This window comes from Anopheles coustani, chromosome 2 (genome assembly GCF_943734705.1).
Source record: "Anopheles coustani chromosome 2, idAnoCousDA_361_x.2, whole genome shotgun sequence".
NCBI lineage: Eukaryota > Metazoa > Arthropoda > Insecta > Diptera > Culicidae > Anopheles > Anopheles coustani.
The window spans coordinates 60,147,371-60,164,437 of NC_071289.1; the positions used below are offsets into that span (position 1 = coordinate 60,147,371).

At 42.8% G+C, this 17,067-nt stretch overlaps 1 protein-coding gene across 1 annotated transcript in view; it reads left to right on the plus strand.

Moving 5' to 3' along the window:
- The window catches only part of LOC131264742 (acid sphingomyelinase-like phosphodiesterase 3a), a 55,175-nt gene extending 41,716 nt beyond the window's left edge, over nt 1-13,459 (plus strand). Inside the window, exons 6-10 of the mRNA XM_058267012.1 lie at nt 92-290; nt 404-513; nt 684-862; nt 4,209-4,552; nt 13,296-13,459. Of these exons, the coding sequence (XP_058122995.1) occupies nt 92-290; nt 404-513; nt 684-862; nt 4,209-4,552; nt 13,296-13,459 (996 nt within the window). The remainder of the gene's footprint in view (nt 1-91; nt 291-403; nt 514-683; nt 863-4,208; nt 4,553-13,295) is intronic.
- The last annotated feature ends 3,608 nt before the right edge of the window (nt 13,460-17,067 follow it).

Sequence of the window (17,067 nt, forward strand, 5' to 3'; positions counted from 1 at the left end):
TTCTCCGAATATAGACACATTTCCCGGTGGGATATGGAGGACGTTATACTAAAAGACACATTCCGTCATATTTGGCTTATTTCCCCCGCAGGTATATATCGTAGGACACATACCACCAGGCTCGGACGAACGCCACATTGGCCACCCGATGCCATACGGACACAGCAGCTACACCGAGAAGAACAACATGCGCTATCTGCGGCTGGTCAAGCGGTACTCGTCGATTATCCAGGGGCAGTTTTTCGGCCATCTGCATTCGGACTCGTTCCGGGTGGTGTACGGTGAAGGAGGTAAGCCATGCAAACTTTCACGAGGCGTTTCAACTATAGCCATGTTGATAAAAGTCTATTGACGGATTTAGAACCAGTATTACATGCTTTTTTGTTGTCTATGCTATTCGAAGGAAAACCTGTATCATGGATGATGATTGCTCCATCGATAAGTCCCCGAAGGAACAGCGAGTCCAACAATCCCGCCATGCGGCTGTACAAATTCGACACCGATACAGGGCAGGTGAGTGGGTCCCAAAATTGTCCACAAGCACATTCTAACATTCACACGCGGAAAGGATAAAAAGATAACATCTCTCGATTGTGTTAAACCATGCAATCCCAACTTACATTATAATAATTCATCGCACCCTTTTCATCTTCATCTGTCCTCTTATTATCTCCAATCCCCAGGTCTTAGACTACACGCAGTACTACCTAGATTTAGAGCAAGCCAACAAGCTGGAGGAAGCCGTCTGGCAGCCGGAGTACAACCTTACCACCTACTACTACGGGCTGAGTGAGGTATCATCGATGGCCCTCCACAACCTAGCCGATCGGTTCAACAGTGCCGACGACACGCAGTTCATGAAGTAAGTCATATTTAAGATCCCGCTTTACGCGAGACCCAATCCCTTTACCCCGCCCCGTCAAGCTGAAGTCTCAATGTCTTAGGGCGCTCCACTAAACCAGGATTTGCGGAAGATTGCGTGTTGTGTAAATAACAGTTTCTTCACCTAAGCCTTGCGCATCCGCATTTTCGAAGGGATTCCTAAGATCCCGTAGGATTGTTTCGTAGGAGTTTTCGATCGACCTAAAATAAAAAAGGCCCAACGGAAATTCACCCTCCAACAAAGCGATGCCTCGTAAGAGCCTCGGGACAGCACTAGTTTCATTTAATCCCATTTTGAATTCCAATATGTTGTGCTTCCCATCTGGCTGTCTCTGTTCGTATGTAATCGTTGAGATCCAGGAGTGGTTCCAAGAACCTTTATCACACATTGTGACCTATCGTAGACGAGGGCAAAAAAAAACCTTACCGGAAATCGAAAGATCCCTTCATTCGCTGCGAAAATACATGCGCTTCGTGGGAAAGCCTCCCGAAACCACCGACCAAACCTCGCGGGCATGAGTTCCGTTCCTCGCAAATCCTACTCCCTCACGGATTCACGCAGAAAGGCTTAACAATGCGAACAATCGCACCGAATCGGTGGTGGAAAGCCTTTTTTTCTCATCATCCCGGTGCTCGGGAGTTTCCCTACCGACAGGAAATGGGAAAGGCAATCGGGCGGTCTAATGGTGCGTTACAATGTTGTTGTTTGTTTAAAGCGTTGCTTGGCGTTCTGCGTCGAACCGAACCGCGGTATTGCCTATCCACCTTAAAGGCAACCCCCTAACGTCAGCTTTGACTCCGAAGACGGATGACGCGCTTTGGGATGTGTGGATGGATTGAGCTCGAAATGGTGGAATGTGGGAAAAATTACTCATCCCCGGTCAGCATCTAGATGGGAGATCCCTTTCGGAAAAGAAATCTCTACCTCCGCAAAACATTCCATTATCTGTTTCCATCCATTGTGTGCGGAGGCTTGTGGGTGTCATACGGCCAACATTCCCATGCCCGGCACACCGCAAAGTTGTGTGTTTCGGCCGACCACTATCGGCATTCCATTTTCGGGAAGGATTTTCCCGAACCTGGGCGTACTTGCCTTATGCGGGTCGCATGTGGGGCGCAATTTGGGGATTTGCTATGGCTTATTCAGATTCAAATCTCTTTTTCGGCCCGCCGGATCCACTCCGTTCGACCGTATCGCGCGAATGCCTTCACCAGGGTTCCAGTTCGTGCGTTCTGGAGAGGGACATGCGGGAAGGAACGTCTCATCCAGGGCGGGGTGGGGATGTAATCTAACATTTTATTTGTATCATTCATCCCGAGAAACCGCCGTCCGTCCACCGCACCCCTGGACCGGAAGCTAAGCACCGAAAAGGAATCTCATCGAATCTCGCCACCTCCCCCCTAGAGCCCACCTTGGGCGAATGGTGGTAAAGGTTTGCTTCAACGTTCGCCGGAAACAGGTTCGGTCGTCGTTGAAGGGAAAAGAATTGGACCCCATCATTGGTTATCTTCGCCGTGATTGAAGCTCAACCCGTTTTCGTGCGGTTTACGGAGGGCGTGAGGGGAGTGGTTGGTACGGATGCATGGGCGGATTTTCCACCCAGCCGAGCACGAACATGTCACCGGGTTTGTTCGGTCGAAGTAAGTGCTTAGGCGGTGGCAGTGACCGAACTTTCGGACATTTCATCTGGAAATCCTCTCCCATTCGGATTCGCTGTCTCTATCACACTTCACTCTTTGCTCTTTCTCACCCGCGCGCGGCAAAAGGTTCGACCGGAAAAGTATTCCTCCCGCTCCACCTACCCTCCCGGCCGGCGGACCGGGACGAGTGCAGATGACAAGCCATCTCCGATGTGAACCGATCGTCCCAAGGACTGCTTTCCGTTCCGCAGTCGTCTCGTTCGTCTTTGAAAATGGAGAAGAAAAGGGGTGCCCGAACCGAATGCGACTCGATGGGCGGAAGAGCTAACAATAATCTTTCTTGTGTGAAATCAGAAAACTTTTCACAAAGCCGCCTACTTCTGCGTCGCGTTCGTTGTGTGTGTGTTGTCATTTGCAGAGATCGTTTGCCGGAGTGCTTGCCTACTTCGTTCGCTTGTATTATTCGATTTTTTTCTCTGACCACGAGTTTTACAACTAGTCCTGTGCACCGAGGGTCGCTTTTACAGATTCTTTCACTGATACAGGCTGGTTTTCAATCACCGACTCGTGCAAGTTTCACATTGTCCAAGAAAATTTCTTCGTCATGTTTTCAAACACACACACTGCAAGCTTTTGCCATTTTCTTTTCCTTCCAACGACCTCATACCGAGATAAGATGAAAATTTTGTATTCCAAAAAAAGAAAAAGTCACTTATCTTATCAGCTTTCCACAAGGGCAATGTGAAAGTTGTCGCCTAGTTGCCGGACGAGGTACTGTTCCTTACTGCCGACGGACTTCTGCTTCTCCTTAAAAAAAGGGTTCCCGTGTGGCTTTGCGATTGTTGTAGCATCCTCTTTTTTGCTTCAAACATCCGGTCGGTTTGGGAAACTCTACCGCTACCATCGGGACAGTGGCGTTGGAGGATATTTCCCCACCCGACATTCTTAATCCTTGAAAGTTTTTCCGACCACTTTTTCCTAGTCTTCGCTTCTAGCCACACATTCACACATACCCACACACTGCAAATAGTTAAATCTTGTGAAGAGATCTCGTTCCCCGGAATACTAGACCATGGAATGCAGATGGAAGTAATCTTCTGCTGACAAGAACTTTTGTGGTGCGAGGAGAAAAAAAGATCGTACTAACTGTACAGTCTTGCTGCAAAAGTTGGGTTTCTCTATTGTCGGTGAGATCTTGGGATAAAATGCACTTCGTTTGATATGCCTGTGTCGGCTTTCATTGCCTAAGGATTTGGCCCGGCCAGCGACGGTAAATGGTCCCTTTCGATGGAGGCTTAGCTACGAAAAGAAGTGTAATGCAGTTACGTAGCTCGTCAGCGTATGAAAAGTGAGGCAATTTTCTGGAGTAGTAGCGCTCAATTACGCTTGAAATTAGCTGTCTTAAGAAGGTTATCCAACGAAATGGCAGGAGTTTTCCGCCGGGTAAAGGATGCGGCTTAATAAGCTTGGCGAAATGGGCTTGCTTCTTGAAGGAGGTCATCAGGGACAAGATGCTCAAGGCTTCCGAATGGCACCGCAATCGTCGTTTCGCAAGTGTGTTCTGTGGGAACTAGATTGTCTCAAGTTCTTCAATTTACGGTTCTTCTGTCCTGCTTCTGACTTTTTATACTACTCGGCATGGTTCCGCTTTTCATTCTGGCCTTTTCCCCTTTTCTTACCGTCAGGTACTACCGGGCAAACTCGGTGCGGCACGCGACGAGCACCTGCGAGGGAGTCTGTCTGCTCAACCACTACTGTGCCATAACGCGGCTGGACTACCGGGAGTTTCGTAGCTGCCTGGAAACGGCGGCCAAAGCGATGGCTTCGAAAAACGGCACTCCAAGGGGTCCGCTTCATCCGGCCGCCAGCATCAGCCGGATCCTGATGGCCGTGGCGCCGACGCTGCTGATGCTACTGCTGACCAGCAGCTGCTCAATCTTACCGTACTGGTCGCTTGCTGACCGGAACGAACTTTCGTGGACATCCTTCGCATCTACCAGCACCGGAAGCAGCTGCAAGACCGTTATAGGCCATTTGTTGTCCGCTTCCTTCGTTTGGACTGTCTGCAAAGCGACAGTTGTTTTCATTGCAAGTGCACTCTCCTGTTTGGTTGTTTGCCTGGGCCTACGTCAAGCGGTGAAGTCAAGCGCCGGTGACTTCTTGAGCACAGCAACGCATTGCAGCGATGCTTGGGAGCGAAAGTGATCTCTGCTGAACAGGGTTCATCTAGAAAGGTAAAGAATGCGTAGTTGTGCGCGATATAGATTGATAAATTATGTCCCCCATGTATGTGCTATGCATCACACATTGTAGCTAAAGTTTATTTTCGAAAAGACATCCAAATCGTTCCTCTTATTTTGGTGTTTCTGTTTGTTTGTTGGTCAAGGCGCTACTAATTGGAATCTATTTTTTTATTTGCAAGTTTTTAAATATTTTTTTTTTTACTTGTTTCAAATAAATCTTTTCATTGAACTTAACTCAAGATTGCCCTTCAAAGTGCACTGTTTTTCCCGGCACGACTCTACGTCGCTCGCGATAAGCAAAAGTTAGTTAAACGAATGATTTAGTTAAAAAAATCAATGAATGTGATACATAACAAAACAAACTTAACAACCCAAAATCAAAGCCAAACAAGTACTCACAGTCAACGTGGAAGGAAAATAAAACCATACTCTTGAGAAAACATTAACGGGCACTGGTAATTGGAACATTAGCCAGGTAAGCTAAACGAAACTCAACTGAATGCGAAAGCTCCTTCCACGAGCCCACCCTCTCATGAGTACGCTGCAGTAAGCATGCATGCAAACCATTAGCACGAAATCATTATCGAACGCAGTGAAACGGAGCAGCTAGTGTTAAATAATTCCGAATAGAAAGGAAGCTCATTAACAAACGTCTAATTTTATAACACGCTGTGTACATAAGACCGACCGATGGCTTCATTGTACGCGCATAGTGTAATGGTAAATTTATTTAATTTTTTGTACCCGGCAGAAGCTTTCTGCAGGATCCACTCACGATCCACAGATATCGGGGAAAAGATACAGGTTCAAAGAGGGCGAGAATGAAGGATGCAATGTACGTTTTGTTTCGTTGTTAATGAATCTCTGATGGTTTTACCATGCTTGGTGCAACATCAAAAATTCGATTGGATAGTTATGAAATCCCTTTAAAAGTTGTAAAATAAGCTCAGCCTAGCCGCAACATAAAGGATCCAGTTTGAAAGATTCTGTCGAAAACGTTAAACGTGTTTCAAATGGAGTTTTGCCTGGGTGAGTTGAAAAAAAGATATATCACGCGACAAACGAGAACGAAGAGATCGGCGAACATCAAATTAATGGTCATTATTCTTGTGAAAAATCGTTTGCTATTCGAATGATGCATATTTATGTAACAGCCAAATTTTCCAAGCACATTGCGCTAAGCTAAGCATGCGGAGAGATAATATCGGATCCGCCGTGAATTTATTTCATTCCCTTTAATGTAAAAACACAAACAACCGATAAAAGCTTATCCCTTGTAATTCCCAACTAGAAATCGTTGCAACGAGCAGGATGCAAGACAAACTGATTCAAACCATCACCATCCTTGGGAGGTTGTTTTCAGGCTTTACCAGATCCGGGGACCGTTGCGGAATAGCAAATAGTGGAAACTTCAAAAACAAAAGAGAAAACCAGAAACGAAACAATACCCATTCTCAATGAAGGTAGCTGATCAACCTGCGGCTGAATAGAAAAATGGCGAATATAAAAAGGAAAATTGAAGAAGTCAGGGAACGTTATATTGTACTTGAACGAAAGAAGGATCTAATAAAACCAAAAATTCAACAACAAAACATTCATTGTGGCGTGCAAGGCGCAAAAAGGCCGAAACATAATATACACATTACGACAACAATTCTAACCACTGAGAAGGCAAAATGACAAGATAAAACGATTAATAGAAAAATAACAAAAAAACACTAAGTAAACTGTACATGTTTTTAAATAAAATAAAGAGGAAGAAAAAAAAACACTTAAAAACCTTGTGTTACTTATATTTATACTTCATTCTGTAACCGTGGAAATGACTGCATTACTGATGTTTTTTCACTTCAATAAGTTTTCATCTCAATGGACTTTGCCAATATTTGGATAAGCTGGAAAATCTTGTGCGTTGAACCGATTGTTGATACCATAAGTTTGGTCTAGCAAACACCAGTAAGATTACGTAACGAGGCAGCTATAGAGGTCACGATGAGAATTTTGAGCAAACACTTTTAACTGTGACAATTATCGTACCCATCGCTATCATACTTCAATTTATTTTATTTTGCCACAATTGAAAAACCATCCATCGACAGAAGACGACAAACACAATGGATCATGGAACGAGGAGGACTTCCAAGGGCTTTTGTAGTGAGCAAGCAAACGGTTTTCCTCATCAACGGTAATCCGTAGCGAAGGCCGCATGTTTAAAACTTTCGCTCCAACATCCTCTGCGTTCCCGGTCTCTTCGTGCTACGTCTGCAGTGCGTTCCGGCTCACAACCGCGGCTTGTTGGATCTCGATGCAGGCAGACTGTATCGATGTAAGGGCGACGTATTCCTGTTCCGGAACTGCCACAACCGACGACCACCGTTGCAAGCTCCCGCTGAGGAGGAGTCCAGGAAAAATCCAGTAAGTAAACTAATTAATTTTAATCGCTGTTCGCTGTTAGCTGCCGGCCGGATTGCGTCGCTAGCTTTCGATAGTTTTATTTTATCGTCATGATTTCCTTCGTCTTCATTGGAACGATCTACGAGATTACGGGTTTTATGAAGTGGAAAAATGAGTTTGTAAGTTTAAAGGTAGTGCGATTACAGGAAGTCATCGAAGTTCTGATCAAGTTTTTCGGAAAGTTTATTTCGTGTTAAGTAATAAGCGTTACGTAAGTCGTTACGAGATTTATTGCAAACAATTACCTCCTTTCATTGCTCGTGCAAAACTTGCCCAAAATTTCTACATTTTCCCACCATGTTACCATTGTTTCCAGTACCCTCGATCGTTGAAATTCCGGAGTGCATTAGAATTCAATTCCGTGCATAATAAGATGCCGAATGCGCGGATCGTCCGGAAAGCGTATTGCAGCATTTAATTATCTACTCGTGAGAACATCTTGAGCATGTTCTCAGGTTACACCCTTCCTGTCCCTGCGGCTAAGGCCGTTCATCGTTTGCACATAGTTGAAACCGGTTCCATTCGAGAAACGTTGAATAAGCCCGAGGCCGAGGAAGGTTGTTGGAGGCCAGCCGTGGGAGGGTTGAAACTTTTCAAGTATTTGCCTCCACCTCACCCATTCGACATCCGTTCCGTTACCCTTTCGCTCACGCGAACATGTCTTACCGCGACCACCTCGACAGACGCGAATCCCTTGGAATCGGTTGGATGCAAATGAAGCATTTTCTACCGGGAAAGGGAATAAAAGAAAAGGGGAAAAAACAAAACGGTGTGAAATGCTACGCATTACCGAAATGCGACGAAAAGTTTTCCCATAATCACGTTTGAAAGCGTCGCCTCGCGTTTCAGCCTCCACAACTTGTGACCACTTTCTGTGCAACGCTAGGATATTCCGCATTTCTTCGACAAGGTTTCAGGTGAAGAAATGAACCTAATCTTCCACCGAGCGAGCGGATGCTACGAATCGTGGCAGTTAATAATAATTGTCAAGTTTCACTGCCGCACCCGAGTTCCACGAAAAGAAAACTCAAACTCGACACCGGAGGATGATGGAGCATGCAGGAAAACTAGTACCCATTAAAATCGTTCGTCGCGAGCATTCGAAAACGACCACGAAGAGGGGGGGGGGGGGGGGGGGAGCAGCATTCGCACCCCATCCACTCGCCCGACATAAGGCAGATAATGGTATAATAAGGGGTAAGTTCTATTCTCTTCCCTTATCGGCTAATTGAAGTGTGCAATGTATGTGTGAAATTTTCTAACGCTGCAAACGGCACATACATATGGGGAGGTTGGGGGATGTTGGGGAGGTTGCGGGAAAGTTTGTCAACCATGTTGCACTTCCGGTGCTTAGCAACATTGAGTGGCGCTGGATAACCCTAATCAAGATTATAATGTGTCGTTTCGGAGTACTCGCCTCCTAACACCGTTTATTCGTTAGCACTTGCTTGTTGGCACTTCATCACGGCGATGATAAGTTTTCCGATGAGAGGAACTTGTTTTAATGGATGCAAACACTACACTTTCTTCAACGGCTTGCCATATTTTCAAACTGTATGATGGGAAACATACTTCTAGTGACAATAGTAGATAAGCGTCATGAGACAAAAAAACATTTTTCAAAAACTTTTTGATTAAGAAAAAACTCTAATGCTTGGATTATTTTTCGATATGCTTCCTTACATACAATTGTGTGAAAATGACGAGCTTGTATTAGAATTTTTTTATAGACCGTTTGGTTTGCTCTTTTGCATGAGATTATACAAAACAAACCAAATACACATTACATGAATATACAAACATCTTTTTTCCCCGTATAGTCCTTTCTCTTATGTCAATTTGTTAGCAATCGTTGGAATTTTAAACGTTAAATAAATTTACGTTTTGTCGAAACTATGAGGGCAGCGTGTGTTTGTAAATTGATTGGTTTGTTGAAAAGATGTAACAAACACTAAATTGAATCAGGCAAACTGAACTCACTCTAACTACAAATAGAAGGAGTTTCAAATAAACCCTTACCTTTTTTCACTATTTTATATTCTTTTATTTAATTTAATTTATTAATTCTCACAATTACTATTCAGCTATGCTTTTCGACTCTGATATTTATTCTTCATTTACAACAATATATTTGATTCTCCTTAAAAGATTCGATTAAAATCATAATTTCCGTTAAAATTGATCAAATTGCTATTATGATAAGAGTATTGAGTGTTTATGTGCATCGATTTTGAAGAAATATTAGGAAAACTCATTTGTTTCCTTACTTCATTGAGCCATCAAGAGAAACGTGCTCTATTTACAATAGATTCAATTTAATGGATTGCAGCTGTTTTCATAAACACCCTAATGAAATTATTGCACGCTTCATTTGATTCCCCGGTCGCAGATAATTTCCAATCAAATTATCTTCGTTATCCTTGCACTTTTACCCAACAAGAATTAAGCGAAAAATTATTTCATCGCTCCGTTTCGGCTTTTTACTTTTCTTTCTTGTGGATCTGTATGTGCGCGTGTGTGTGAGTGCGGATGTTTCGGAAGGGGATAAACTGCTAATGGGACAACGCTGAATTAAATTATGAGCCCCTTTTCTGAGCCGCTTTTTCCTCGTCCGTGTCGTGTAAGTTTGCCTGTGATGAAGCTTTATGATCGGATGTCTTCAGATCGATAACGTCGCTGAAAAGCCCAACGTTTTAACGAACAATGGAACTGAGCAGAACGAAAGAAAAAAAAACACAATCGCTAGGGAACACATGCTAAAAAGATGGGCCTCGCAGGGTTTTGCTCGCAGCAAAGAAAGTCGTTCCCGTTCAGGTCCATATTTAATCACCAAAAATGCCCCCTCGAGAGGCTAACGCGTTTTCACCCCTAAGACCAAGCGATGGCACACTGCCGGGAGGCGATGGTATTGGTGCATGCTCGTAAAAATAAACTTTAACAGCTCTCCGGATAATTTCGTGCCTTACCGTTTTCCTCTGGCTCGGGCACTTATTCGCCAAAAAGTATGTTCCACGGGTTCCATACCGATACTCCTAGGAGCGGGCACAGAGCGTGACCGGGAAAAATTGAAAGTTGACAGCAAGCTTCCCCGTGGGGGAAGAAACGCACCGAAAATCGTACTAAATTTTAAAGCAACGGCAAGACGGCAAAAATCTTCACCGTAACCGACCGATGGAGAGGAGTGACGTAAAAATTTGTCTGTTTTCAATTTTCCCATTTTCACCCCTCGAGGACCAGCACCGGTGGGGAAACTTTTCCTGGTGGACCCCAGGTCGGTTTGGCTGCCGAGAGGGCAACGAACAATGGAAGGCACATTCCTGTTCTCCGCTGGCTTTCTTCCGTGTAATTCTTTTGCCAGTCTATTCCGGAATCTCGTGCTTTGGGTCAGGATCTTTCCGGAAGTCAGTTTGATCGGGATGAGAAACGACAGCAAAAAAGCACTACAGCGCGGATTAAATCCATTTACAATGATAATAAAAATTTATTTCCCTCTCGCCACGACCCGGTGAAGCGAATATTTTATTTGTACAAGTTATGCACGGTATTTCGTTGTTTTCCTGTTTATTTAGAATGGAACTAAAGTAAATCCAACGGCGTTCGGAACAAAACCGACCCCCAAGACAAGGTTTGAATTTTGGGAAGCAACAAAGGTGAAATTGAATAAAATGGAGGTATTCATCCGAATAAAATGGTCGAAAGGAAATTATTTCAACCTTATTAGTAACGATTGATGACTTTATTTCCTTTCCTTTATGGATTAGCTAAGGAATAATGTAAAAAGTTGTAAATAAGAATAAAACAAATTTAATCATTAACGAAAATTGCTATTAGTACATTCCTAAAACTTGTTATAGTACTGGACTTTCTGAACTTAGTACTGAAATAAATGATAAAAATAGTCGCATATATAGGTTGTTTCAATCTTTTAGAAAAGACCATGCAAACTTAAATGATTGAACACAACCAAACGATATTTTACTGCTACCGGCTTGAGACTGCCATTCAATCTGCTGCGCGAATGCAAACGAAATAAATAGAATAAATAGAACAGCTGTAGGATTATAACTTATGATTTGGTGGAGTGAAATATCTCTCGATCCAAAAGTTCTCCACTAGCGGCCAGTGAGAGATACTAGAGGATATGATTTTCCCAATGGATTTGTTGCGGTGGCATCGCAGAAACCTCGGGCATACACACCGCCCATACATCCCGCAGCAAAACACTCCGCCCGAGGACGAACACCGGAAACGGGAAAGTTCCTCGGTTTCGTCGGACAAACATCCCACAACAACACCGGCTATGGCCACCGACCGCGCGCGCTCGGAAGTGGATGTATAGAGTGCTTTCCGAGGTTTTCAAACGTTCCTCTCGAATCCTTCCCAGCGGTGAAAACTCGCCAGCAGAACGAGACCGCGAGTAGTGCAGTGGCACCGAAATCCGCTGGAACGCAAAGTAAAAGTTGCAGCTCAAGAGCAGAAAAAAACGAATACCCACATACACATACTGCCAGCTCACCGGAAAGAAAAAGCATTCGTTCACCACCGCCTTAGGAGTTCATTTCGAACCGCAAGCGCTTCGGGGCCATCCAACGATGGAAATGGAATGGAATGGACTGGTGGTTGGACAGCGTTAACAGTTTTAGGTTACCTATGGGATACATAAATAATACTTTGGGCAAACTTTCGCGCCACCACTTACCAGTGCGCCTTGTAAATCTGCAATTCGCCCCCATCCACTGCTGGTCAATCGGTAGTGAAAGCTCTACGACCATGCTTCACACGTGTCGGTTCGTGTACGCAGGGATGGGAGTGTGTGTAATGTTTCGTTGGGAGGGAAAGTTTCAGTTTACGGTTTTAAGCCGTTGCCCAGGCGACGGAGAATGCTTCCGGTGTGTCGAGTGCATTAGTTCTTTCCACTTACTACGCCCAAGCAGAGTACTTACACTAGCACAATTACACTGCAAAACCGTTCCTACGTTGTTTATTCTTTTTCGGTAGCAAAAAATAATCCCTCTCAAAAGTGGTTAAGGATACAAAGATATGAATAAAACATGAAATTTCATTTTGAAAAAACCTGTGCTTTTCGAACGATCCATTGTACAAGGGTATCAGGATGTAAGGGATTTTACAGTGAAGAACTATTTGTTGCATTTATAATCCTATTGATTTTTAATTGCCCTTTCAAATTTACAACAACAATTAAACGTGAATACCAAAAAACAATCAATAAAGTAATAGCCTTTTTAATAGGTTCACGCTACAAATTTGTGCTTGCCGTAACCAACAAATAGTTTAATACAACAATTAAATTTTTAACACTCTGACGTCCGGGTACATCTATAGATGTAATGGCTCCGTTTCAGTTTGCATCCGATCACATCATGTTGGTGTGCTGTCAACGCTGTCTCCTGACACGCACCACAGACTTACTGTATGTAAACAAATATCAAATGGATAGTGAACAAATTTCGCAGGGCACGATGCTGTTCGTACGTAAATTCTGATATAGATTGAAAAAGAATTATCAAACAGGGTGGCCAAATACAGAGGAAATAGTGCCAACGCGCCGGGCGTAAAGCGTTGCGACACCGTGAATTGTGCGGACGTCAAAGTGGTAAAACCAGTTTTTATTTCAACTTTTTAAACAATTTCCATGGGATGAAGTAAACGTAATGCAATACATAGCTTGTTGATCGTGTTTTCGATGCTATTTTTTTTAACAATACCACGCTGTTTCAGTGGTTTGGTTACAAAGAAAGTCATACAAAAATCAAATTGCTTAATAAAATTCCTGGTTATGGTATTGATTTCTATTAAACATGAACAATATTGGTCAACTGTTGAAGTACTGGAAGACTTCAGGTTAATAAACAGTGGTATTTAAAACAGTAAATAATGTAAGTGTCATTGGAAATCTACCTTAATAAATTATGCATAAAAAACATGATGTAAACGATAACTTCGCACAGAGTACCATTCATGCACCTAAACACAAGTTTACAAATAGGAATGTGAATTTGCGTCACTCTATAAAACGTTTCACTTCCACTCATTTTCCATCCACTTCTGCTACAGGGACACAGATGGCCACCTACATCTTCTACACACCGGCTAGTGCACCGTTGCTACAGAAGAAGAATGTAGCTGATGACGATGATTGTGATGAAATTATCATCCGACTGGCCCCACCGGCGCATCAGACGCTGATGAAGAGCATCATGAACATAATGATGAGGTGATGAGATTGTGGTAAGTATTAAATATACCGCACAACGTCATGCTTGTAGTTTTTATTTCATCCAGCTTCCTTCCCTCGTTTGTTGTTGTGTGGTAGTGAGATGGGAAGGTACGAGGCTCACGGAAACGGAATGCGGAATCCATAAAAAAGAACTTTCCGTCGGCTACCTACTCCCGGTGGCATTATGTATGCTCGGTTCTACTTCCAGGATATTTTACCACGGGGAACTATAACTCCAAACCAAGTGCTAGCGGAGAAAAGACGGAAAACCAGTATCTAGGGGAGGTACAAGTAAATGTAAATAAACTATGTTAACTTGATACACCATTGCCGGAGCCACCATCAGTACATGCTTTAAGGGAATGTCGTTCCATATTTCTTGTTTCATGTTTTGATTCCTCCATTTTTTATAAAAACATGAGCAAAACTGCATACACTTTTCGTGTTTCATCTTTGTTTTGTTTGTGTTTCAAGAAAAGGTCTACGAAATTAAAGTATCCTATACCCCTTTTGATGTGTGAGTTTAATTTAAAATTTAATTTAAATTTTCATTTAAATATTTTAAAAACGGTTTGTTATCACATCAATATTTCAGAACGTGTTCATGTTCAATTGTAATTTTCTTCTCCTTGCTTAAATCTTGAACAGAAAACCTACACTACGTTGCTTCCGAGGCATGCATTTCATAACCAATTCTATGCACATCAACGATAATTGTTTTTAGTCGACCACGATACAATTGGAGAATGGTTCTGAGTATTAAACACATTTCTTGATGCTAGAAACATTTCTCTCAATTAATTTCATAGCCGCACAGAATTAATTTTACGACGAATAAATTTGCATTATTCTCACCAGAATTTTACTCAATTGCGGCGAAACCGCACCAGCGTTTGGTGCGAAACCGTAGTAAACGATTATTCAATCTGTTTAATTTTTCCTGAAGGAATGTTTTCAAAGGGAACGAGAATATTGCTGCAGTAGGTGTTTGTTTGATTCACTGTTTGGCTGCGATGAACGTGTAAAAAATGACTGAAGTATATCACTGACAGGTAAAAAGGAAAGGGCAGTAAAACATACAATTTAAAGTTATCGCCAATGTTGAAATGAATTTACTTCTTTGATAAAATGTTAGTGTATAGCTTTTTCTATATTAACATTGCAAATCAATGTCGTCAGTTTTTTAAATTTGTTTTTATTTGTGAACCGAAATTGCCTGCTGCGTTGGGAACCCATTGTTGTTTTGTCATAGTTTTAATTAACTGTTAGATTAACTTTTGTATAGAAAGTAAGTTGACAACAAAAGTGGTCAGATATAACTGATTCAAAAAACAAAACAAATAAAATAGGTTAAAGGACTAAATAATGAACTTGAAGAATGAAAATGAAATTTACTAACTGAAAGATACATTTCCCAATTCTCGTGTCTATTAATATATTCTTATTTAAGAACGGAAAAAATGCATAATTTGAGAAACAGTTTACCATCAAAAGACAAACATGTTCAAAAATTAGTTTACTAAAGTTGCGAAAAATAAACATTGGGTTAGGTTACCATTATGCTAAATTCATAGAAAGACTACAAATTATATTTATTATTTTTGATCGAGTATTTATCCATTAACATTCTGGAAATTTTAATTTTGCATAGTTTTTACGAAATGAAATAAAAATTATAATGAACGTGAAAAATAAACAAAGCTTAAACGCGTATACACCGTTAGTAAATGAAATGCTCTGCTTTTGAGACCACTCGAAATTGACAGTGTCAAAAAGACCACTCATGTCTAACTGGCGTAACATATGAGGGCATGCAACCTATCAGCAATTGCCCATTTTCATGCTACTGTTGCGAAACGGTTTTATCGCCTACATAAGCACTTCTGTAAACGTCTATCAAGCCACCGTCTGCCGGACAACCGAACACATAAACGCTATCAGTCGGTGCCAAGCGACGGGACAGAATCGGGGTTGTGGCGATAACTTGAATTACCTTTGTTAGGACAACTATACATTGGAATAGATGTGTTGGCCATTTGCACTACTCAAGCTCACCCCTTTGGAAGTCAACCGGCGCCGTGCCAAGATGGCTGTTAAGATGATGATTGTACCGTCTCGGGAGTGTTGGTATGGTGGAAAGGGGAATGTCAATAGATACTCGGCAGTCATGTTGTGCACCGTATAAGGAGCCCAGGTCGTGCGTTTCACTGTTGCGGCAGGAAATTTGTCATAATTCTCATTAACCAGGACAACAATTCCTGGAACCGCGCGCGTTTGCCTTCCCGACCGTACACTCGCTAACGTTGCACCGAGTGCGTGGCTAAGATAACGATGTGAACAACGACGCATCGCTTGTCTCAGCGGGATGTTGACCATCCTGTTTAGTGGACGATGTGTCCGGATGGAACAATCGGGTGGCAAACCGCACGAACGGCTACAAAGAAATAACACTTGGCGCGCTTCCCACTGCATACTGCCGTTTGGTGCACTTGGATTAGATTGGATCAACTCCCTGGTTGGTCCGGATGATGGTTTTGCTTCCATTTCAACACTGCCTGCCTTTTAAACATTTACAGAAATTATTATCGGTAATCCAGGGCTACAAGCAAAACATTTACACATGTCAATGAGTCCTTCTTTCGTCCCCACAGACGGCGCACACGGAAAGGACATGCAATTACACTAACAAGATCCGACACCGGCCTGGCTGACGTCTTGGACAGACGGGCCCAAGTGTGACTTCCAGCCGGGGGACGTGTCTGAAGGATTGACCTGATGAGCACGCTCCAATCAACGAGCCGTTGACAACTGCTACGTTCGGTTAAGTCAGCAACTCCCATCCGGGAGTAGGGATGCCTACATACGATTTTGTAACAGATAGAAAACCCGGAAGCCTTTATTACGCACCCCCTGACGGCCTGTTAATGGTCAGGTAGTGCGAGTGTTTTATTCGAGTGCACTCTGCCAGCCGAAACTGCTCCCTTAATGGTTCACACTGTTCACACGTGTTCCTGCGGTTTCGGTCACCCAAATGTGCATCCCAAAACGAATAGACACACACCGAAACAAGACACGATGGTAAGAAATGGTATTGTTGGTTGTCATTCCACAATTGGACCACACCACAAAGCTGGACAAACAGAACCAACCATAGGCTGAGGTCCTATGTGTGCAAATGTTTACGACTCGCCGTAGAGCCGCTTCGGAGACAAGTGACTTCTTTTCGCCCATTACGTTTACAAACAGTAGACATGAACAGCGTAAGACCATTAATGCAAACACTTCCAGCTTCAAGCATAAAAAAATCAAAACAACAACGCATTAAGAGAAGACAGAAAACCATAAAGTCCACTAAATACAGAAGTCAAGAACAAAAAAACAACCGATGCTCACTACCGTACATGTTGAAAGATCAAAACGACCAGGCTGGAACAAGGAAAGTGCATTACATACGAGTACTTTTAATGGAACTTCCATCAAACCCATTTTTTGCTTGAATACAAACTGTAAAGTACATAAAAAAGATTTTCCAATCTTGTTTCTGTCAACCAACGTTTCATTAAAAAAGCCACGATTTTGATTCTTCTAGGAATAAATGCATCAATTTAT